The 25380-nt window shown below is 41.3% G+C and overlaps 1 protein-coding gene across 1 annotated transcript in view; it reads left to right on the top strand.

The window, feature by feature from the left end:
- Positions 1-1934: 1934 nt before the first annotated feature.
- PPM1H (protein phosphatase, Mg2+/Mn2+ dependent 1H) overlaps positions 1935-25380 on the top strand; it is a 236520-nt gene continuing 213074 nt past the window's right edge. Inside the window, exon 1 of the mRNA XM_045828954.1 lies at positions 1935-2664. Coding sequence (XP_045684910.1) covers positions 2420-2664 — 245 coding nt within the window. The 5' untranslated portion in view covers positions 1935-2419. The remainder of the gene's footprint in view (positions 2665-25380) is intronic.

The following is a 25380-nucleotide window of genomic DNA, read 5'->3' on the forward strand; positions in this document are numbered from 1 at the left end:
TGAACAATGTTTCTTATATCTTCTATCTTCTTCAGTAAATGTCTCTATTTTTCATAGTATGTGGCTGGATACTTTCTGGACAGACCAATTTTTAAAATATATATGTAAAGGCATCTTACTTGGCCATAAAAACATGAAATCTTACCATTTGTAACTGCATGGAGGGACCTAGAGGGTATTAATGCTGAGTGAAATGAGTCAGACATACAAATACCATATGATTTCACTTATATGTAGAATCTGAAGAACAAAATAAATGAACACACAAACTAGAAATAGACTCAGGACTACAGAGAACAGACTGATGGTTGCCACAGGGGAGGGGGTTTGGGGGGATGGGTGAAAAAGGTGAAGGGATTAAGAAATACAAATTGGTAGTTACAAAAGAGTCAAGGGAATATAAAGCAATTATAGGAAACATAATCAATAATATTGTAACAAAAAGGTATGGTGCCAGGTGGGTACTGGAATTATCCATGGGGGGAGCACTTTGTAAAGTATATGATTTTCCACCACTATGCTATACACCTGAAACTAATACAAAGTAATATTGAACTTAAACTGTAATTTAAAAACAACAGCCAAAGAGGAAAATGCTTTAAAAATGCAACTAGTGGGAGTCGCGGGAGGCTAGGAGGTAGAGGGATTAAGCAAAAATGCTTAAGGACTCATGGACATGGACAGCAGTGTGGTGATTGATAGGGGGAGAGGGGTATAAGGGGATGAAAAAGCAATGTAAAATATACAAGAAAGATTAAATAAAATACCAAAATAACTATAAAAGGAATCAATGAGGCTTATCCAGCCCTCCCCTAAGAGCAAGGATTCCAATTCTTCAGAGAATTAGCTTCAGCTCCAACACCTGGACTGCTCTTCCGCCCCCCCCTCCCCAACTCCCTTAGAAAAATGAGAGCCTGTATTTCCTCCTTAACTCCAAGTGAGCGAGCAGTCAGTGCATAACTCCACAAGTAACAAAGAATCCTGGCAAATTAAATGGTAATTGAAGATAGGAACAGGATACAGAATAAGTAAACATGAACAGGTTACAGCCCTCTTGCAAAAATAATTCTTATAAAAAATAATAATAATAATATTCTTATAAAAATAATAAGTCCAACATTTAATAAATATTACGCCTCGTGAAGCACATTCGTTTTTCCTTTTTTTCTGTTTTAATACACAAGACCACCGAAATTTTTATCGTTGCAAACATTTATTCATTTTTCCTTTAGCATTTTGTCGAGTGTCTATATTCTATTTCATTTCCTTTACTTTTAAAAGGCCCTTAATTTTGTAACAATTTTTCAAAATACGAAAAAATAAAAGGCTGAATTAAGTTTCTCAATGGTAAACGGGCAGCTTTGAAAAGATACTTCTGGTCCTATGTTGGAAGAAAATGCTTGTATACATTTATTAAACATTTAAGTACCAGGTAAAATAGGGCTTGCTTCTGATTTCTTAGAGTTCTTTCGATTTTTCTTCGCCATTAAACTTATTCTGGGTTTGAACCAGGGTTTGTTCGGTAGATGATGATGCGTGGGGTAATAATGAACAAGTCAAGTAATTCTAGAAATGTCTAGGGAAAAACTTCTCGTGATTCTTGTGCAGCTATTGTAGGTTGTTGGTTTTTAAAAGCTCTGAAAAGTCTGTTACACCAGGTATTCCTCGTTTCCACTGTAGGTCTTGGAGCATCCCACCAGAATCCTACCTGTGTTCTTCCTTTCCCCTCCAGCTCCCAAGTTTCCTTTCCCAGAGGTGCAGGCAGCATTGCTCACGGAACGGATTCCTAACTGCCTTTTCCAGGCTGCCTGGCCCCACGTGACGTCCTCTAACACCTGTACCCGCTCGAGCTCACAGCGCCCCCATCCCCTCCGCCAGTAACAGACCTTGCCCGGATCCCCCTCCCCCAGGTGGTCAAGATCTTAGGGCGAGCTTCGCTGGGCCAGCAGGGGAGGGGCTGAGCTCCGGCCAAAGCTGCAGCTAGAGCCCGTGCAGCCTGTTCATCACATGACTCGACGGCGGCCGTAGCCGTGGCAGCGGGCGCGCCGGCTCCGCGGGCTGGCCTGGTGGGCTCAGTTCCGCTCATTTAGGAGTCGGGCGCAGCGGGCTGGGAAGGGACTTGCTGAAGCTGCGGCTGCCCGGCCGCTCCCGGAGTACGCGGCGGACCCCGGCCCGGCCCGCCCGCTCCATGCCTCTCCGTTGCGGAAGTGTAGCCACCGGAGGCGGCGGCGGCAGGGAGCGCGGGAGGCCGGGGCTCGGCCCCCTGCAGCGCTAGGCTCAGGGAGCCGCGCGGCGCGTCCGGGCGGCCCGGCTGCTAGAGCGTCCGCACCCGCCGCAGCCTGTATGCTCCGCGCTGCGCCTCGCCGGGCCCCAGCCACCTTCTGCTGCTCGCACCGCTGCTGCGGGGCGCCGGAGTAATATGCTCACTCGAGTGAAATCTGCCGTGGCCAATTTCATGGGCGGCATCATGGCTGGCAGCTCAGGCTCCGAGCACAGCGGCGGCGGCTGCGGAGGCTCGGACCTGCCCCTGCGCTTCCCCTACGGGCGGCCGGAGTTCCTGGGGCTGTCTCAGGACGAGGTGGAGTGCAGCGCCGACCACATCGCCCGCCCCATCCTCATCCTCAAGGAGACCCGGCGGCTGCCCTGGGCAACTGGCTACGCAGAGTGAGTGCAGCGACACCCGCGGCTCCCCCGCTCTCTTCGCGGCCCTTCCCTGCCCGGTTCCAGCCCTCCTCTCTTCTTGTCCTCAGCCCCAGGGTTCTCTGGATGCCGGCGCCCAGGCCTCGGCGGGTACCTCTTAATTTATACTGGCCCTTTCTGTCTTCTCCACTCCCCCTTCCCCCATCCCCAAGGACGCGGTGTCTCCAGCCCTGGAATGGAGGTAGATAGGTGGGTGAAGCGCTGGACCGTGGGAAAGCTATCACGGATCTGTGATTCCGTGGGCCGTGACACTTGAAAGTGCTTAGAACAGTTCTGCTGAAGTTTGAAACAGCGGGGAAATCTGCTATCAGCGCTCTCCCCCTCCCGCCCGCGTCTTTGTGCCTCCGCGCGAAGTTTGTGGGGTGGAGAGCTTGGAGGAGCCCCCGGGCGGCGTCCGAGAACTGGAGGCAGCCGCGTTCGCTTGTGTGGTAGCATATTTCAGAAGGTCTTAGTTTCTTGATTGTAGCCTAATAGCTCATTTGCTTCTCCTTTCTTTCTGCGCGTTCGTTAAATGCCAATGCAATATCCTCCAGTTCTTTGGGAGGGGCAAACTTATTCCAGGTGTTTAATGATAGCTTCTGGGGTAATCAGCTTGAGCAAATAAGCGAGTATTTGAGTGACTTACTATTTGAAGAACCGATTGAGCTTTGTTGTCCTGGAGTGAAACTAGGAAAGGAGAGATGGAGGATTTTAATGGCCTCTGCCCTACTCTACGGCTTCCCCTTCATTGACTATTAATGACCATTTTATGAATGGTAGGATAAATAATGTTTCTCCTTCTATTTAGCATTATGAAACTGGGAAACGTTGAAGGTGGAATTTAGCAGACCGGAGTTCAAGGGTTACTAGTGACCTGGTGGGTGCAAAAATGCACGTGAAACCCCGGTGCCTTGGCACACCTGTCCCTTTAGCTTTAACTAGGTCCGCTCCTTAACTGTGCCCGCCCCAGTCGGTGCACAGCCTCGCCCTCTGATTGGTTCATCCGGAACCAATCAACTCTCCCGACGCCTGGGCGCTTTGATGTTGACCCTGTTCTGGTGGGCCGGACACCCCCCGGGCAGGCTGGGTTCCCAACACGCCGGGTTCCGGTGCGGGAGATGGCCTGGAAGATGCGCTGGCCTGGAAGGTGCCCTCCTTAGAACCTGGCATTCTCATTTCCTTCGTCTTTCAACATATAGCCGTTTTTCCATGGGCTGAAATAGAAAATGGGTATAAATGGGGATTGATGGCTGGAGTGTGAGAGTGGAAAGCAGAAGTGAAACGGATGGGTGCTCAAACAATAAAAATTAACACAATAAAGGATAAGCACGGTAGAGAACTTTGGGGATGGGAAGGTACAAAATAGCTTTGTAACTTCCAGGAGAAAGCCAAAGCGAAAGTAAACACCTGTGTAAGGAAAGACCTAAAGAAGGAAAAGGTGCCCGCCAAAACATACCAAGCATTCTTTCTTGACTGAAGTAAGAAAATATTGTTGAAAAGCACATTTGGGCCCCTTGCAAAATACAAAGCAACTTGGAGGCATACTCTGGCCTGCAATCGTGTAAATGGGGGCCCCTGTGCCTGCCAAAAACCTTAAAGTGGAGGGCCAAGTTGTCACTCCAGTGGGGTTTCCAGGGCAAGAGCACTTGTTTGAGGGGCAGAAAGACAGGTAGAGAGAAGAAATGGTGAGAAAATTATAAAAGAGGTAGGAAGGAAGTTGTTAAAACGTGAAATGTGGAATCCACAAGGACACAATAAAAGGAGTACTTTAGATTAGCAGGACATAAAGGAAAGGGGGAAAAAACACCCGTTTCAGAATGTTTCCATCCCGTGTCAGGCACATGATTTGCCAAGGGCTCTAAAGATTATAAGGGAATCTGAAATGAGATGTGCAGGAGAGATTGTACTGAGAGGGCTCTGCCTCTTCCTAGTCAAATGCCTCAGTTTCCTTATCTCTAAGAAGCTTATCTTTCCTAGACCAGGACGAGAGAGATGTAAAAATTAATTATAAAAATAGTAGACTTGTTACGCAAAGACCAGAATACAAGTGTAAGCCCTTCCTCACCCCCCCCCGTAATGACAGTTCAGTGTTTGGTGTGTCTTTCGAGGCTTCTGTGGATGCACCTGTAAGTGTGTATCATTCATTTCTTCTTTCTTCCCCAATTAGAGCCCTACAAAACATGCTATTCAGTAGCATTTTCTTTTTTAAAAAATGAAGATTAAATGGTATTTTCATTTTTTAAAAAATTTTTTCATTGTTATTCTATTATAGTTGTCCCAATTTTTTCTCCCTTTGCCATCCTCTGCCCAGCCCACCCCCTTGCTCCCACAGTCAGCCCTCACAGTTGTGTCTGTCCATGGGTCATGCATACATGTTCTTTGACTAGCCTGTTCCCTTCTTTCCACCATTATTCCACTCCTACCTCCCCTCTGGCCACTGTTCCATGCTTCCATGCCTCTGGTTCCATTTTGTTCATTAGTTTATTTTGTTTATTAAATTCCTCTTAAAAGTGAAATCATATGGTATTTGTCTTTCACCAATGACTGGTTTATTTCACTTAGCAGGATAGTGCCTAGTTCCATCCATGCTGTTGCCAAAGGAAGGAGTTCTTTCTTTCTGCTACGTAGTATTTCTTTGTGTAAATGTACCACAGCTCTTTGACTCACTCATTTACTGATGGACACTTAGGCTTGTTTCCAACTCTTGGCTATTGTAAATAGTACTGCAATGAACATAGGGGTGCATAAGTTCTTTTGAATTGATGTTTCAGGTTTCTTAGGGTATAATTCCAGTTGTAGTATTGCTGGATCAAAAGGAAGTTTCATTTTTAATTGTTTGAGGAAATTCCATGCTGTTCCATAGTGCCTGCACCAGTCTGCATTCCTACCAACAGTGCACAACCTTGTCAGCACTTGTTTGTTAATTTATTAATGAAAGCCATTCTGACAGGTGTGAGGTGATTCTCTTTGTGGTTTTAATTTGCATCTCTTTGATGGCTAATGATGTTGAGCATCTTTTCATATGTCTGTAGGTCGGCCATCTGTATGCCCTGCTTGGAAAGGTGCCTATTCAGGTTTTTTGCCCATTTTTTTAGTTGGGTTGTTTGTCTTCCTGGTATAGGTTTATACAGTAGCATTTTCATAAGACAATGCCATGGACTTTTTCCAAGTCAGTACATACGAATTTCTTTATTCTTTTAAAATGTATACATAGTACTAATAACAGCTGTACTATGTATATTACTATGCATATTACTATGCATATTTTGTAAAATATACACAGTACTAATAACATAGTGCTTGCTGTTTAGTTCTGGCACTCTTTCCAAGTTTGTATCATATCATTTGGTTCTCACAACAACTCAGGTGGTGATTTTCAACTTTTCTCATGGCATGCACAAGTTCTCGTGTGTGTGTGTGTGTGTATAGCCAGTCTGACAAAAAACAGGTATAATTTTGATTCGTTCACACTGGACGGCTATTGTGTTGGTTGTCATTTTTTTTTATTTGACAATCTAAAGGAAAAGACATCAGTGCCCCTGACAAAGTAGTCAGCTATTGCATGTTTTAAAAATTCTTGCCCAGCGTCATACCACCTTAGCAGAACCTGTATTTGAACCCAAGCAGTGTGACTCTGCAGCCCACAACAAACTCCCTCCTTACAGTGTATGATATTATGGTACATCCATCTGTTCCCATGATTAACCACTAACGTCATCTTGCCACCTCCCTCTGTCAGACATTGCACTGTACCACTTCCTCAAACCTTGAATTGTAATTTTATCTTCCTGCAAAAATATATCTCAAATGACCAAAAAAGGCTGAAATAGGGAAGGGGAGAGAAAGACAAGTAGGAACTGGGGCTGTGATTAAAGGCTGCTACCAGTAATACTGCCCGGTACTACAGGATGTATTGGGAGGAGAAATTAACTTCTGTTTGTTCCAGAAGGTATTCAGTACTTGAGAAGGAGTAGCATGGGTAGGAAGATTGCTCAGAGTGGAGATAAGAGAGATGCTAATGAGTCAAGGCCTGAATCAAAAGTGGTTTGCTTATCTTTCTAGAAAGTGAGCTACTTTCGAAGCTTTCCTGGCAAGGAGGAATTGGCATCACTTGGGTGAGTGAGTGAGGAGTTACAGGAGAGTTGAGCTCTAGTGTTGATGACCGTGTTTGTAAAATCATTTTTATTAATGTTCGAATACAGTTGTCTCCATTTTCCTACCACCACCCCCCTCTACCCTATCCATCCCCACCTCCCACCCTCAATCCTACCTCCCTTTGGCTTTGTCCATGGGTCCTTTATACATGTTCCTTGATGACCCTTTCCCCCGTTATTTCCACCCCCCCCCCCGCCCCCCGTTACTGTCAGTTTGTTCTTAATTTCAATGTCTCTGGTTATATTTTGCTTGCTTGTTTGTTTTATTGATTAGGTTCCACTTATAGGTGAGATCATATGGTATTTGTTTCTCACTGCCTGGTTTACTTGATGACCTTTTTGATGGTAGATAAAAAAATGAGAAGTAGTGTATTTGTTGCCACTTAGTATTAAAGATACTCTGTAGATGATAGAGCAAGAGAGGTAATTTAAGCAATCCCTGTGAGATTTTTGGGGATCCAGAAACTGAAGACCCTCATTTATTAATTCAATATGTGCTGGCATTGTGCAGGGTGGAATTTCCTGGTTCTTCTGAAAGTGTCCTATTGTCTCTGAAAAATTTAGCTGCATGATTAAGGGCTGTGTGCTCAGTTTACAAGCACTGCAGTCACAGATCACATCCACAGAGCTAAAATCTTTCCCCTAAAACTGGCATTTTAGTTTGACTTTGACATCACTGACTTAGCCTGTTAAATTTGCTCAGAGCCAGCCAGCGGGAAGCAACAGTCTGACCCAGAGACCCCACCCGGCAGCGACTTCCTTTCTCTGTCCACAAGTTTAAATACCACTCAGGTGGTCCCTGGGAACTCAGTTCAAATTTTGATAGGTTAGGAGCCCAGTTTGAACTTTTTTCCTTCGTGACTTGTTTGCCCACTTTTCTCCTGTTGATGGTCACTTGAATTTAGGAATAAAAGTGGGTATGGAATTTGCATTTGAAACTATTGCAGTAGAGAATGCCAGAGAAATGTGCAGGACTCTGAATATGAAAGCATCATGTCCATGTTTTTATTAGTGGTAAATTCCTTTGTTTGCACAGAAAGAATAGTAATTATGGCATGATTTTACTTAGGCAAAAGCTATAACTATGCAATTCTTCAAAAATTTTTTAGTACCTTTCTCATAAAAGTGCCCTGGACATGGCTACAAAAACAAAACAAAGCAAACAAACAAAAAATAGAACAAGCTACCTTGCAAGTTTTGATTAAATGAACATTACATAAGTTCTTTGTGTCATGCAAAGTTCAAAATTGTGAAATTTTGGATGAAATAACCTTGTTTAAATCCTGCAAACGGCCCATAAGTATTTACGTTTATTTTGGAATCTCAATGCTGTTTGTCTCCTGTCAATGGTATTAATTAGCAATTACCAGTAAGTTGCATTACCTTCCTGTGCAGTGATGGTAACAGAGAAACCGCTATTTCTCCCTTGCTCCACAGCTCAGAAATCCCCTGGCCTTTCTTTTTCCCCTTTAACCTCGTCCGGCACACCCAGCCCTTTGTCACCTCTTAGCAGGGCTCCTGCCTGAGAACTTCCTGTTTGACTTTGCAACTGAAGAACTTCCAGGTTCTCCACTTCTTGTTGTGAAAGGCTGAAAAAGCAGTGGGGTTGGGGGTGGTGTCTCATGTAACAGAGCTTGCCATAGCAGTGAAGTCCAAAGTCACCCAACATATTTCTCTAACCTTTCTGGTAACTTGCAGAAAGTACTGATTTTCCTAATTTAAAGGAGGTGGCTAAGCTCTCTTCCCCTTTTCAAATTTAATAGTATAATGAAGTCATCCCTCTAAGATGAACTTCCTGGGCTGTCCTTTTTCATAGGAAAATGTATCAGCTTCCTTCAGACTACTGATGCTTCAGCCAGAGGACTGTGCTGATTTGAAGGGTTGTGCTTGTTCAGTGTTTCGTCCCCTGCTGGGTAGACAGTCATCTCTGATGCTCCCTACCACAGCGTGCTTCCTCAGTATCGCTAAAACCATACCAATTAATAATTTTAAGTGGTTATTAGAATTGTTTCCTAAGCATATATTATTGAAGACAGTTTTTCATTGAGATATAATTGACATATAACATTAGTTTTGGGTATACAACGTCATGATTTGATATATGTATATATTGTGAAGTAATCACGGCAGTAAACCTAGTTAACCCTTAACACCCAGAGCATATACGGTTACAAAATGTTTTTTCTTTGTAATGAGAACTTTTAAGATTTACTCTTAGCAACTTTCAAATAGGCAGGACAAGATTTTAACTACAGTCACCAGACTTAGTGATTTTATAACTGGAAATTTATACCTTTGACCACCTTCACCCATTTTCCCCCCACACTTCCAGCCCTTCCCTTCCCCCACAACCACCAGTCTGTTCTCTGTATGACTTCGGGTTTTGTTTTTGTTTTTGTTTTCTTTTTAGATTCCCCATATAAGTGATATTATATGGTATTTGTCTTTCCCTGCCCGACTCATTCCCCTTAGCATAATGCCTTTGAGGCCCAACCATGTTGTTGCAAGTGGCAGGATTTCCTTATTTTTTATGGTTGAATAATATTCCATTTTATATAGATATATTTTTATATGTGTAAGAATGTGTGTGTGTATGTGTGTATGTAGATCTATATCCATTCATCCATTGGTGGATTTGGGCTATTTCCATGACTTGGCTATTGTAAAGCATGCTGCAGTGAACATGGGGTTGTAGATGCCTTTTTGAGTTAGTGTTTTAATTCCCTTTGGCTAAATACCTGGAAATGGAGTTGCTGGATCATACAGTAGTTCTGTTTTTATTTTTTGAGGAGCCTCCATATTGTTTTCCATACTGGGCCTGTACCAACCTACATCCCTACCAACAGTGCACCAGGGTTCCCTTTTTCCCACATCCTCATCCACAATTGTTCTCTCTTGTCTTTTTGGTATTAGCTATTCTAACAGGTGTGAGGTGGTATTTCACTGTGGCTTTGATTTGCATTTTCCTTGTGATTAGTGATGTTGAGTACCTTTCCAAGTACCTGTTGGCCATCAGTATGTCTTCTTTGGAAAAGTGTATATTTAAATCCTCTGCTCATTTAAAAAATCAGATTATTTGTCTTTTTTACTGTTGAATTGTGTACGTTCTTTTATATTTGGGATATTAACCCCTTATCAGATATATGATTTGCAAATTTCTTCTTCCATATGGTAGTTTTTATTTTCATTTTTTGATGGTTTCTTTTGTTGTACAGAAGCTTTGTAGTTTGACGTAGTCCCATTTGTTTAGTTTTACTTGTGCTGCCTTTCCTTTGGTGTCAAGACTAAAAAAAAATCATTTCCAAGACTGATGCCAAGGAGCTTACTGCCTGTTTTCTTCTAGGAGTTGTACAGTTGGGAGTCTTATAGTAAAGTCTTTGATCTATTTTGAGTTAATTTTTATATCTGGTGTAAGATAGTGGTCCAGTTTCATTCTTTTGCGTGTTTCCCTGCACCACTTGTTGAAGAGACTGACCTTTCCCCATTGTATGTTCTTGTGTTTTTGTTGTTGTTATTGTTGTAAATTTATTAACCACAGATGTGATTTATTTCTGGGCTCTCTTTTCTCTTCCATTGATCTGTGTTTGTTTTTCTGCCAATACCGTACTATGTTGATTGCTATAGTTCATAATATAATGGGAAATCGGGAAGCATGATGGCTTCAGCTATGTTCTTCTTAAGATTGCTTTGGCTGTTTGGGGTCCTTTGTGGTTTTATACAAGTTTTAGGATTGTTCATTCTATTTCTGAGAAAAATGCTCTTGGAATTTTGTTGGGGATTACATTGAATCTCTACAGGGTAGGGCAAAAGTAGGTTTACAGTTTGTATGGAAAATAATATAACTAATAAATAATAATATAAGAATTAAATTCTGTGCTTTGAAGACTCACAGCTGTTTGCCCCACCCTGTATATTACTTTGTGTTGTGTGGATATTTTACTATTATTTCTATCCATGAGTATGGAATAGCTTTCCATTTATTTGCTTCTCCAGTTTTTTTCATCAATGTCTTACAGTTTTCATGTACAGGTCTATCACCTCCTTGGTTAAATTTATTCCTAGGTATTTTTGATGCAATTGCAAACAGGATTATTTTCTCTTTCTGATAGTTTATTATTAGTATATAGAAACACAATTGATTTTTGTATATTGATCTTATATCCTGCAACTTTACTGAATTTATTATTTCTAACAGTTATTTGGGAGAGTCTTTAGGGTTTATGATATATAATATTTCATCTGCAAATAGTGACAGTTCACAGCTTCATTTCTGTGAGATTCTTTTTTAAAAGAGGTTTTATTTATCTATTTTTAGAGAGAGCGGAAGGAAGGGAGAAAGAGAGGGAGTGAAACATCAATGCATAGTTACCTCTTGCGCACCACCTCTTGGGGACCTGGCCAGCAACCCAGGCATACTCCCTGAGTGGGAATGGAACCGATGACCCTTTGGTTTGCAGGCCGGCGCTCAGTCCAGTGAGCCACACCAGCCAAGGCTGTGAGAGGCTTTTTCTTTCTTTCTTTCTTTTTTTTTTTTGGCCTGATTGCTCTGGCAAAGACTTCCATTATTAAAATATACAAGTGGGAAGAGTCGGGTATCCTTGTCTTATTTCTGCTCTCAGAGGAAGAGCATTCATCTTTTCACCATTGAGTTAACTGTGGGCTTGTGATATGTGGCCTTTGTTATGTTGAGGTACATTCCTTCTATACCCACTTAATTGAGAGTTTTTTATCATTAACGGATGTTGAATTTTGTCAAATGCTTTTTCCATATCAAGATGATCATATGATTTTTATCTTCATTAGTGTAGTATGTCACTGCATCCATCAACTGCATTGATTGGTGTGTGTCGAACCATCCTTGCATCCTTGGAATAAATCCCACTTAATAATGGTGTATGATCCTTTTAATGTATTGCTGGATTTGGTTAGCTAATATTTTGTTAAAGAGTTCTGCATCTATATTAATGAGAGATGTTGGCTTGTCTTGAGCTGTGCTTGTGTGGTTTTGCTATCAGGGTAATGCTGGCTTCCTAAAATGAATTTCGGAAGTATTTTCTCCTATTTTTTGGAAAACTTTGAGAGGATAGGACCAATTATTTTTAAAGGAAGATATCTTTAATTTTTGATGTTTGGTAGAAGTTAAAAATCAAGTGCCTTTATAATTCTTTCTTATTTGTCTAATTTGAACAGAGGATTGATATTTTTTCCCATTGAATGTATGTTGTTTTCTTTCAGGTAATAAACATTCATCTGTTTTTGTTAGTTATCTCATTCAACCAGTTAAATCATTGCATTCCTACCCCATGTGGCAGGCATTGGTCTCATGCTGGCTCCATAACATGGCATAGTCATCATCCTCAAGAAAACTTTGTGCAATCGTTTTTCTCACTTTAGTGTCTTTTTTTTTCTTAAGAGAGAGGGGAAGGGAGGGAGAAAGGGAGGAAGAGAAACACCCATGGGAGAGAGAAGCATTGATGAGTTGCCTCTTGTACACACTCCAAAAGGGGACTGAATCTGAAACCTAGGCTTGTGCTCTGGGAATTGAACTGGTGGCCTTTCACTTTGGGGGACAATGCTCAAACAATTGAGCTGTGCTGGTCGGGGCTTTAGTGTCATTTTTGAAATTCAGCTGAAATGAAAGCATGAACTATTGAGGTTGAAAGAGACCGGCACCGGGAGGTGGTGGTGGGGTGTTGTTTTGTTTCCAATGTCTTAATGCTTCTGAGCAATTACAAATCTCAGTATTTGGGGCATCCTTTAATCCACATTACGGAAGCAAGCTGTTCTCTCCAGCAAGCATTGTGATTAGCTGCCAAGTTCTTTCTGTACCTGTTTAGAGGTATGAGTAAAGAAAAAAATTATTCTGATACTTGTTAAAATATTAAGAAAGACTTTATTGAAAACTGTTGCAATAGGGACATTGTAATAGGGGAGAGAGATTAGACTCAATTCCAAATCCATCAAAGACAAATGGGAATGTATCACCAATAAATGGAGTGAGGAGGTCAGTGGGTGGAAAATTACTAAGAGGAGATTTTAAAGGTAGGAGGATTCTTCCTGAAGGCAGGTTAAGGATTTAGATATCAAAGGCAGAAGATGAGGCAATTGATTACATATCAAAGATGATCAGATTTGACTGCTAAGTCCTGACATAAAAAAAGAAATCCATTATTTGCTACCACCAACATCAGAACCAGTGTAAAAGCAGAAAGAAGTTTTAAGGGTTTTTTTTAAAAATGCTGTGATATTGCTCCTGTTTTTCTAATTTTTCATAAAACTATAAAATCTTGTATTTATCTGCCCAGGTGGATTCCCAAGCACTTTCCAGTTGAAAACTCTGAGTTCTTAGAGTTAGGCTGAGAACTAGTTTCCTTTCAGGCCAAGTTTTTTTTCCCCCCAGCAGTTCCTGTTATCACTGTGATTACAATTTTGAATTATTTTTCCCCATTGCTTAGTATGAAAATTTTCAAACATGCAGAAACATTGAAACCATTATATATTTAGCACCTAATGTCCACCATTTAGATTGAGTGATGCACGTTTTGCTATATTTGCTTATTCATCAATAGTCTTGTTATCCCTTTCTTTCTTTTTTTTTTTTAACAAGACAGACACCCATACATCAATTTGTCATTCCACCCATTTATGCATTCATTGGTTGCCCCTTGTATGTGTGCTGATGCGGGATGGAACCCACACCCTTGGTGTATTGGGGTGACACTCCAACCAACTGAGCTACTCAGCCAGGGAAACTGTCTTGTTATTAAGTATATGTTTCTTTTAGTCCAGTGGCTTTGATTTATTCTATTAAGTTATTTTCTATAGTACATTAAAAATTAGGTTTGAGTAGCTTTGACAGTCAGTTGAGAAAACCACCAAACAATTGAGTCCTCACCTAAGATTTACCTTTTACAACATTGACACCCTGCAAATGCTTCCTCAGTCCACACACTGTTCATAGCCTAACATTCACATAACTGGGAGCTTTACCTGGGGTCAAATGGGAAAGGAGGAGTTTGCTATCCCCCGGTCTACTTAAATCAGTACAAGTTTATTTATAACTTGAGTCACTCCTCTTTTCAGCTGGTAGCCAGTTAGTTGAATATTATCTGAGGGGTACTTTAGTAAAGACTTCAGAATGTGTTGTTTGGAAAGTACTTGTGATGAATGAAGAGAAGACACTATTGTGATGTAATCTCGTACTTCCAAGTAGATATTGTCCACTAGGAGCCTCGGGGAAATCATAATACCTGTTTAATTGCTGTTTTTCTGGTGTGGTCAGATTAGTTGGGTCTTCTGGAATGTGAATCCACAGTGTTTTCTTTGTTATACTCTTTCTGACTTAGTTTTTTCTAAATGGTTGTAAAATTTAAATGCTTACCTGTATTTTCTCTCTGAGTGGACTTTATGATTCCTTATTTAGAGGAGAGAATAATGATACCACTCATTTACATCTGTATAGTTCTGGATGATTATTAAGGCCCTACCATATACACTTAAATATAAGGAACTTTTATCCATGTCTAATTAAAGAAAAACTAAGGCCCAGAGAGAACCTACATTACTTTGGAATCACATATCCTGGTGATCATCTAAGAGTCATTGGACCTGACCATTTGTTTTGTGAATTTATTCATTAATAAAAATACATTGTATCCTTATAAACAAAAGTCACCGAAGACAGTGCAATGTATTTTGTAACTTAAAGGACACTAATAAGTCCTAATCTCCAAGTGGCTTTAAATTGGATAAGGGCATATTGGTACTTCAGGTTTTATATAAAAGGATTTTTTTCAAAGCTAGTAAAAAATACAGTTGACCCTTGAACAACTTGGGTATGAACTGTGAGTGTCCACCTCTCAGCAGGTATATTTTTTTTCAATAAATGCTTATATTGTTTTGATCCGTGATTGGGAATCTGCAAATGCGGAAGGCTGACTATATGCATTGACCTGCATCTTTTTATGTAAAAGACTTGAGCACTCATGGATTTTACCACCCACAGGGGAGGATGGGATCCTGGAACCACTCCCCTGCAATACTAAGGGATAACTGGTATAGTTGAATTTTTGGGAAAATCAAATATTATATGTGGATTTTCAGTGGTACTGGGGTTGGTGCTCCTAACCCCCATGTTGTTCAAAGGTCAGTTGTAGTTCTGTTGAGTAAAATAGACTTAATTATACTTATATGTGCACTTCCTAAACAGTCCAGATCTTGTCAAAATTACATTTTTTCTTAACTTCAAAGTGCTTCTAAATATATTTTAATGTTTTTGGAAACTTATAAGTCTTAATACCAATCTTTTTTTTTAAAGATTTTATTTATTTTTAGAGAGAAGGGAAGAGAGGGACAAAGAGATGGAGAGAAACATCAATGTGTGGTTGCCTCTCACACACCCCCTACTGGGTGCCTGGCCTGAAACCCAGGCACGTGCCCTAGACTGGATATGGGACCAGCTACCCTTTGGTTTGCAGGCTGGCATTCAGTCCACTGAGCCACACCAGCCAGGGCCCAATCTGCTTTTTTTTTGTAGTGGTGTTTTTCTTTTTTTATTTACTTTTAGAGAGCAAGGTAAGGAGGGAGAAAGACAGGGAGAGAAACATCAATGTGTGAGAAAAAGCACTGATCGTCTGCCTCTTCCTTGCCACTAACTGGGTACCCAGCCTGCAACCTAGCCATGTGCCCTGACCAGGAATCGAACTGACAACCCTTCAGTCTGCAGGCTGGCCCTCAGTCCACTGAGCCACACTTGCCAGGACTGTAGTGGTGTTTTTCTCAAGTTCATAAATAGATCATGTGTTTTACTGTAAATACTTAGAAGGGAGGAAATATACTTAGGGATTCCAAATGATGGGGCTCAAATCACAAGTCAGGTTTTTTGAGAGGGCCCCTTTTGAAATTTACTTGGGGAGTTCTATTACCTTTTACCCAACTTAAACATAATCAAGTTTTTCAAGTTTCAAGGGAACTTTTCAATTTAGTGAACTTTTATCAGTGCCAGTGTAGCGTTTCTTTGCTAGTCCTCAGCATCGTGGGCTCTGAGTGACTGTCTTGTGTCATCAGTGACTTGGCCTAGTGGGGTCTTGCTGGATGGGTGGTGTGGTTAATCCGCACAGGTCTGTGGGCGGAGAGAGAGTCAGTTTGCCAAGCTGAGAGGACCAAAGCGTTTCATGTACCTTACTGTCTTTTCAGAGAGTTGACAAGTAGACACTTAAGCTATTAAAAAACATAGTGCCTCTTTACCATATCAACTTTTTCATGTCATTACTGGAAGGAAAAAAATCTCAAGTGATAGATTGTTTTATTAAATAAAAATGCTGTGGATTACTGAGTTACTATATTTAGATAGTCTGCTGTGGTATACTAATAGTTATCCTAAGCCTTTTTGAAAGGTGAACATTGACAGATTATATTTAGAACACACAGCTGGCAAAGATAAAAGACAGAAAATAAATGTTTAGTAGGAAGCAAATTTTAAGGTACAGTGACTATGAATAGCCCATTAGAGGATGTGGGGGGAGGGACCAAACCAAACTGGTATTACTATAGAAAGAACTATTTAGAGGTTTGGGTTTTTTTTTCCCCCACTGAAGGTAAAAGGAAATAGGCTATTTACTTGCAACAAAATATGGTAGCTCTCAGATTGAACTCTAAAATATACGTTTGGAAAAAAGTAGCAATTTTATCAGCCTTTTAGGACCGTGTGTTTACCCTGTGAAGTGGCTTTAGAAAGCCAGATGAGATGGCCTCTTGGCAGCCTTCCCTGCGCTTGCTCCTGACGAGGCCATGCTGCCCTGTTGTCAGAACCAGGTGTCCACTCTGGGCTGGTGACTCAGTGCAGCAGCAAATGGGAAGAAGGGAAGAATTTGCAACTTGAACCACAGCAGCTGGTGTTTAGTTTTTAAAATATTTAGGTGCTTAGATGGGAATCGCATGGGCCCACAGTTGAAGCCCTGCCTCTCCTCCTCTCCCCGTGCCCCCGGGTCATCAGGTCAGTGCTGAGTGAGGCCATCTGGCCACACTGACCCTTTCCCACCTGGAGCCCTGCCGGCTGCCTCTCCGGCCTCACCGGCATCCCGGGGCGGCAGGTCTCTGGTGCAGCTGGGGCAGTCCTCGCCCCTAACCTTCTCACTGTGATGGGCCCTTTTATTTTTAAATTTTCCTGAAAAGGATCCCTTGTAAAGATTTTGCCAGCTAACTATAAGAAATAAGTATTAAGCTGTCTCCTTAAAGATTTTTCTTTTTAAACCAGACACACAGTATCTTCTAGTCAGCAGGAACGGCACCTGTGGCACTTGAACTAACATTTCAGCCACTATTAAAGGATTAACCTTTGTTACAGTAAAGGTGTGAATCCTTATTGCCCATAATCTGTCTTTCATTAGATTTTTTACCCCTTCAGTATTTAAAATAGCTCCAGTCTCATATTGTTCCCCAGAGCCTGGACCACAAGTTGAAACTGTGCCAATACACTAGGCTTCAGCATCGCCCCTGGGTTTTCAGCCAGGTGCGCTCGAATTCCTGTCAGATCATTTTGTTTGGGATTCAGAAGTGTAACACCTTCCTTCAGCACATTACTTCAAAGTCCCCAACGTCCTTTGCCTGCTGAAAAACTCGGTTTTATTTCCTTGGCTCACACAGTGCTTCTAGTTGCCCGACAGACCTGATGCTTGTCAGCTGCAAATTTAATTAAACTCATGCTGAGAATATTCTTTTTCTAGCAGATTTTTGACTCTTGGGCAAATGTTTATCTTGTAGAAATTTATATCAATGACTGTGAGTGAGAAGAACTTTAAAACATTTTTAGGTGTCTACAAATTTATCAAGGTGGAGGAAAGTATTGACCAGTCAGGAACATAGAATTAATTTTTTAAATGGTATATTTTTTCTCATTGCAGAATTGATGGGTTCATTATAGGCACTTTTAAATTCTCATAAGTACTATGAAGAACATAAACAATATCCATAAATTCTTTCACTCATAATTAGCTTCAACTGATAATTTGCATGTATCGCTAAGTACATTTATATTTATTTACAAAATGGAGTAATTCTGCATACTGATTAGTAGTTTTTTCCACTTTAAATGGTGTGACTATCTTTTCATGTAAATAAATATTGTACTCTGTTATTTTCAATAGCTGCATTGTATTTCATTTATGATTTCAACATACATTTTTTTCATCGGTGGCTACCATTTTTTTTTTAACTATTAAGAACAGACCTGGGATGAATATCTTTGTGGATAAACCTTTGTTAAGCCTTAATTTGAAAAGTGACATTTTTCTGGGAGGAAAAAAGTGATCAAATTGGACCATTCTAGTATTTTTAGTGACATTATTTAATGGTTTGAAAAGATCAATGTTAAGATTGAAAGTAGTTTTTAGTTTTATACTTTATTTTAAAGTAATTCACTAAAGTAGTGTTTTGGCAAGACAGGATTACTGATTTAAGAAATATTACTGCTTCTTTTTTATATTTGGGATTAAATAATGAGTTGTAGGAAAATGACCCTTAAGAACTAACTTAATGCCCTGCTCTGAAGAACTGCCCACTGAGCCTGTCTTTCTCCAGTACTGATGGCACTCATTGGCTCTTGTGCACTTTATAGATAATCCATGATCTCTCATTTTAAGTGTTTTAACTTTTAATCAATAATCTTGAGGATGTGAGCATTATTATACACATTTGAATTCCCCCAATACTTAATTTAAATCCATATACATGGATACTCAAATATATAAGCCTGATATAGTGGGGACATAATATAGTTCTCTTAATTTCAAATGAAGGAAAGATCATATTATTCCATAGGCTGATTTCAAATTATGTGCTCAACTCCTGGGGACACACCAGTTATCACAGTACAACATTTCAGGTATCTCTCTGCTCAGTAAGTGTTTGTCAGAGGCATTGCCTGGTATTCTTTGTATGTGGACTGCCCCGTGGGGAAACAGGGGAAAAAAATACATCTAGGTTTCTGACCCTTAGCTGGAGGCAAGCGGTAGGAACAGATTCAACCAGAAAAAATATATTTCTTGGTGTATATGAATGAGTGGCTAGCAGTGGGAAGTCTGTGTGGATACTGAGCTCAGAAAGCCATTGAAGTTTCTGAACATTACCGATCTTCTCTGCCCGCTCACCTGTTCAGCATTTTTTTCCTCTTCCTCACTTTCTTTCCCTTGTAGTTTTTTCTGTTTTTAGTGTATTCTTGAGGCACATGCTCATTAATCCTTTCTCTGTGCACAAGCTAAAGTATTATTAAATAAGGCACAATCTGTGGTGTAGTTCATCTGTGGCCGCATTATTTATACTGAAGTTTGCAGTTTGCTTTCAACACAAAAACTCAAAGTCACCTACGGTAACTGGCCTGTTTCTGTGTCTGTCCAACCCCAAGCCAGTATCTTCTTATTTAAAGTCACGTATGTGTAGATATGAACCAATTAGAAGAAAGAAAATCTGTATTAAAATTTAATTTGAAAAAATAAAATTTAACTGATTAATTTCCACTCCTATATTGGCATTAGTTCTGAAGCTGACCTAAACAGCTTTTGTGTTTGTCAGCTAAATATAAATAGTGCTTACCATATTAGAAATTAAAACTGAGAAATTTAAAATTGTTTTACATTTATTTAAAAATAAATATGTAAACATTTTTATGAAAAATAACCATATTTTCCAAAACAAAAAACAGTTTAGTGAGAAGAGTGGCATCATTGTACACTTGTAAATCTCTGTACTGTCTGGCTTAATGGAAGACAGCTGGATTCTTCCCTGCTTCTGTATTTAATCTGTGTGTTATCACACTCACTTCTAAACCCGGCTCATACTCCTGAAAGAATGAGAGTGCAAAGGAAAGTAACAGGACAGCGTTATGGTGAAAGTCCTTGGGACCTTAGGAATCCTTTGAAGGCGTCTTGGGGACCTCCAGGAGTTCTCAGGTTACACTTTTCGAGATGTTGGTGCAGAGGACAAAGAGTTAGCATCACTTTTTATCTTATTTTTTAACTGTATTTTATAGATGGAAGAGTTTAGACCACTTTTAAGAAGTTATGGTGGAATGTGGTGCTTCCGCTTGCAAAGAATGTTTGTCCTGATTCAGGAGGACACTTTGCTCTACTCCCTGTGGTCTTTCTCCCAGATGTGCTTCATCTTCTCCAGAGTTTGGGCTGTTTGAGACTGTTTGACAGCTGAGCGGGGGTTAGTGTTCTCTGTCTTTCACAGATAATAATGAAAACAGTAGGGGCAAGAATTTGCTAGAGTTAGAGGGCAAATCTTTGAGTGCTTTCGGGTTACAGCAACTCTGGGATTATTAGTAGTAGTATTGCACTGATTTTCTTTGTATCGACATACATTTACTGTACACTTCACGTGGGCTGAAGGGATGAAAGATCAGAGATTTTAGCCTAAAGAGGCTTAGACTGTTGTTGGTTGGAAGCAAAATTCGTGAAGAGAGTAAAGCCTAAGCAGTGTGCCAGAGGAGTATCAAGGTGCTGGGAGGAGACGAATAATAACTCAGAGGGGCAGCTTGAGGTCTCTGGGCTCTCCTGACCAGCTTGTGGCTTCAGCAACCTGGTGCAGTTACTTAGTCCTCAGCTTTACGGCTGTGAGGTGCTGAGGGAGTAAGGAGCACAACAAAAGTTGTGTACCTGTTAGTTAACTTTTGCTTACTTTTAAGTAGGATACTTGTATACCGATCATAAAAATGAATGCCTTTCCATTTGTGTTATCTTAAAATCCCTGAAAGATCTGCAGGCTGAAAGTGCATTTTAGTCAAAGGTGAAAGGGAATTGAAAATCTAATTATATATGATTTAATGATGCAGATGTATAAATCTAATAGTATGGCAAACTGATTACTGTGAATTCGTAACTGAGCCCCTTGCCTGAGGGCAGCCCTCGCTCCCCCGCCCCACACAGCGCTGGGGAATAAGCACCAAGTGTAGAGGGTAGCACCGAGAGCACCGTTTCTACAACCAACACAATAAAGATAAACAGCCTATCCTAGATGAAAAGGGACTAAGATTTTGGGCTTTTTTCCTAATTCTTTTAGAGTAATAGTAGTTACTATAGTGTCCAGAAATGTTGTGATTTGAACTATTTTTCTAGAAGGAGAGATGCTTCAAAATGTTATCGGTGAAGCAGGTGAAATAAAGGTGGTGGTGATTCCAGCACAGTAGTTCCTGCGGACCCCCTCTGGGACGTCCTTTCTGAGGCAGCAGCCAATTACAATTTGTCAAGTCATGTAGATGTCTGAACTGAGTCTCTGAAAAGTTGAAAAAAAAAAGTGAAATTGTTTGAAACCTCCTACGAGTCCTTCCAGAAAAAAAAAAGGAAAAAAGATCACAATCAGTTTTACATTCAGTCCCTTCGACCGCAGGTGAGCTGAGGACATCCCAGTGTTCCCAGAATGGTGCTGCCACTCGGTGCAGAGCTAATGTCCTCTGCTTTGGCAGCTAAATTGCTGTGGAAGCAGCTGTATTTGATGTAATTTTGATCAATACCTCGTACTTATATGTGGCCCTGCAGCCACTGAGTCACTCTGCTCTTCTCAGAGTTTCTGACCTAAGAGCGAAGGACACAGTGTCTTGCTTGAGATTTGGTTTTGGAAGCTCACGTAAGTCAAATTACATTTTAAAAGCACTAGGAAGCTTGCTACTTAAACATCCACAAGCTAATATCTTCTGTAGGACATATTTTCACAATGTTGAGAATATTTCTCTGAATCAGCGTTGGTTCTTTGTGAGTTGAATTTTGTTATGCTTCAATTTTCTGAAGTGCAAGGTAGCTAGTTGATGTGCTCTTTTCGAACATGAGTGACCACAGCTAGCTAGCACCAGTAATGCTCTGCAGGTCATCAGGGGTAAGTGGCCAAGGATGCGTGAGGGGCTGGGACTCTGCCTACCTCAGCTTCTTCCCTAATGAGCTTTTTCATACCCTTATAGGATTGATGTATTTTACCTATCAATGTCTTTGTTCATAACCGCAACTGCTTGAGCTTCCATTCCTATGGTAGTGGTATTCTAATTTAAACGGGTACTATTCCAAACAATATGCTAACTTTTTTCTCACAAAAAAAGCATACTCTTTTTAGTGTTTGAACTTAACTTACATATCCTTTCCTGAGCTCTTTATTTTCACCACGTCTCAAAGCAGTGATTCACCTCATCTGTAAAGCTAATTTTTCAGCTTTATAAGATACTAAGTAGTTATTTTATTCCATAAATATAATTGGTTAGGTAGTTATAAACTGAAGGGTGAGCCATATTCATTTCAATTCACATGGCATTCACGCTTTCAGAGTATGTTATAGGACAGACATTAAAACCAAAACAGAATGGGTTTAGATTGTGTTATGTTAATAAAATAAACCATTTGATTGTTCAAGTGTGTTTATTAAAGAAAATAATATATAATCAACTATGTCCATTAGTGAGTGCAAGTAAAACTTAGACTATTTCTGCTAGGTTGGCAGAAAACATTGTTAATTCAATCTTTAATCAGTTAATGTTTATTAAACCCCTATCTACCGAATGAATATAAGGCTGTGATGGTTTAAAAAATGCATATCCTGTCTTCAAGACGTTCACAGATTAGCAGAAGAGACTCTGTGTGTGTAACTATAGTACAGTGAGCGAATGGCTATGGTGAACAAATTGATGAAATGCAATGGGAACCTAGCAAACGTGGGTGGGGGAGGGGCTTAGTTCTTTCTGGGGAACATGGGAGGGGGATTAGGCAAGCTGACATTGAGGAATGGGTGTTGGTTAGAGAAGGCTTATGAGGGAGACAACTCCATGAGTAAAAGCATGGTGGTATGAAAGTGGCTATTTCTGGGAATTAGAATACTATTTGTATTTATATTTTTGTAGAGGCTCCTCAGAGAAAATCCTTATCTGGAGCCTGTACCACCTGGCCTAGAGTAGGATGGTTCTACCTTCTTATGGAAAGAGTGGGTGCTGATAAAATTTTGACTGCTCTTCATGTCTGCCAAGCATGGCCTCTGACACCTCCCTGTAAGATTGTGCTTCCCTTCACTATGGTAGAAGGAGCCATGTCTGAATGATGCCTCTACATTTAGGAATCCCACTGGGCTGCTCGTGAGCTGTGCACCTGTACACTGTGTGTTGAGGAGTGGAAGGGAAATGGGAGGGGAGTGAGATCTTACCTGCTTCTGAGATGTTGTGGGATTTGTCATGGATGGAGGTCTGAGGTGAGTTCACTATGGACTACAACTTTTGCTGCAGGAAGGTAACAATGAGGCACATGTCCCTCCTTTGTTGGTAGGATCGCCTGGATGTTATGCAGAAGCTCCGCTGCAGTCTGCCAAACATCCCCCACCCCCACCACCTGCTGATTGAGAATCACCAGGGGAGCAGAGCTGATTCTGGAGTGCGGGGCCCTAGAACTCCAGAAGGCCCTGCCTTAAGGCACAGGACTGCAGACACTCTAATACCGCCTGAGTTGGACAAAAAAAAAAAGGGCCATTGGAACCCTAAGACAGTTCTTTTGTCCTGGAATTTCTGACTCACTGCAATTAAAATCAGAGTTAAGACCTATTTCACAAAATGTCAGATCTTTAAAAAAAAAAAAGTACAGAGAGACCAGAGCATAGGGCTGAAAGCTGAAAAGGTAGATTGGGATGAAAATGGTGAAGGCCCCTGTATCTCATGGTAAGCAACTAACTGTAGACCACAGCCAGTGAGCAGCCACAAAGGAATTTTTTTTTTTTGTAAGCAGGTATTGAGAACAATCCAAGGAGATTTACATGATTGGGAACGAGGAAGAGGTGTTTGGTAGAGATCTCCAATGCTTACTGTTCTCTGATGCTCTTCTTGTCTGGACACATAGAAGTCTTACTTTTTCCTGCTCCCTTTTGTCAAGGTGAACCCATGTGGCTAGTTCTGGCTAGTGTATTGTTAGCAGAAGCCAGATGTCCCTTCCAGGCTGAAGCATTTAATTGTCACTGGAAGACCTTCTGGCTCCCCCTTCCTCTTGTACGGTGATGAGGAGACTGTGTGTTACAGGTGCTTCAGCTACAGGCTGTGGGAGGCCCGGTCAGCTGAGGCCCTATAGCGAGGACAGTTGCTCTGCTGAGTTGTTCAGGTCTACTCTGATCAGTATTTGTTGTAGGGGGCTACTAAGATTTAGGAGATGTTTGTTATCACAATATATCTTAGCATATTCTGACCAATACATGGTGGTTGTTTGTAGCATACATTTGTAGATGGAACGTAAAGTAGAAAAATGGGTTTTACATGATTGTGTTCCCATATACTGAGTAGGTGCTACTCGAGAAGAAACCTGCACCCATGCTGGATGAGTAGGTTTTCCTGTAGGATTTCTTAGATCTTTTGATGTGATCTAATATGTGAATTTTGAAACTCCAAGCTAAGGGACAGTATGCACTGCTTCCTAAACTTTCCTGCATGTGGAATCCATTTTTCTGTCCATTCTCAGTAACTGCACTGACATTTTGAGGAATGCAGTTAAGGAAATACTGGTACTAAGTTACACAATTGTAATGGTCTAGGCATGAAACAGATTGCAGAAACCAAGAAGAGTCCTTGACTGGAAGGGAAGGTAAGTTTGAGGGAAACATGAAAGGAAGGATGAGCAGGAGTGGGACCTGGTGGATATGGAAAGGAAGAGTCAGGGGGGTTCATTGTCCCATTATACCAGCTCGTTTCCAGCTGACTCCTCGCCAGCCTCCACAGTACTTCTGCAGGCCTTCGCTCTGTCCCTCTGCGTGGCCAGAGGGTCTTACCTTTCCACCGTACTGACTCGGTCAGACGTGAGCTCCCCTTCCAGACACCATTCACATTGTCCCTTTCACTCCCTGCTGTCTCAGATAGAGAAACGTTCTGCCACAAGTGTTAACGTCCCCTCCCTCGGCCGCACACACACATTTGTGCCCTGTCTTCCACTTCCTGTGTTTGTTATCCCAGCATCTTGAGTCTTTTCCTCTCCATTTCCTCCTGTTTTGCCTATAGATGTCTGAAGTTGAGGCTGTTGGGTCAGACAACATTCCTCCTCTTGAGTCTGCATCACCCCTTTAGGTTACTGTCGCTCTGTTTTTTGACACCTTTATTTCCTCCCCTACAGAAACTGTGGATGACTATTCTGTGCCAAGACTGTTCTGTGCCACCATTCTCCTGGGTGCCAGGGGACACAAAGATAAATAAGATAAACCTCTTCCAGCAGGGTGATCCATCCAACTGAGCAGCCACTGCGAAGGAGTGCCCTGGGTGGCATCACAGAGCAGCAGCACAGGGCATCATGGAGTGCTAAGCAGGAGCACAGGGCTAGGCGCAGGGCATCAGAGAAGGCTTCCCACAGAAGATGAGTGACCTTTAAAGAAGTCAGCCAGCCAGTGGAGGGGCTGGAAGGAGAACAAGTGTGGGTTGCACAGACAGGTGAGAGCAGGATGGACTTCAGAATCTGTGGGCAGTCTCCACACATTGTTGCTGCTTCAGTGCTTCCTAGAATGAGGCTTACTGGAGGCCACCAGTGACTTCTTAGGTTCACATGTCTTCACTGGACCA

This window comes from Phyllostomus hastatus, unplaced genomic scaffold (genome assembly GCF_019186645.2).
Source record: "Phyllostomus hastatus isolate PE091 unplaced genomic scaffold, TTU_PhHast_1.1 phas_scaffold_93, whole genome shotgun sequence".
Taxonomy (NCBI): Eukaryota; Metazoa; Chordata; class Mammalia; order Chiroptera; family Phyllostomidae; genus Phyllostomus; species Phyllostomus hastatus.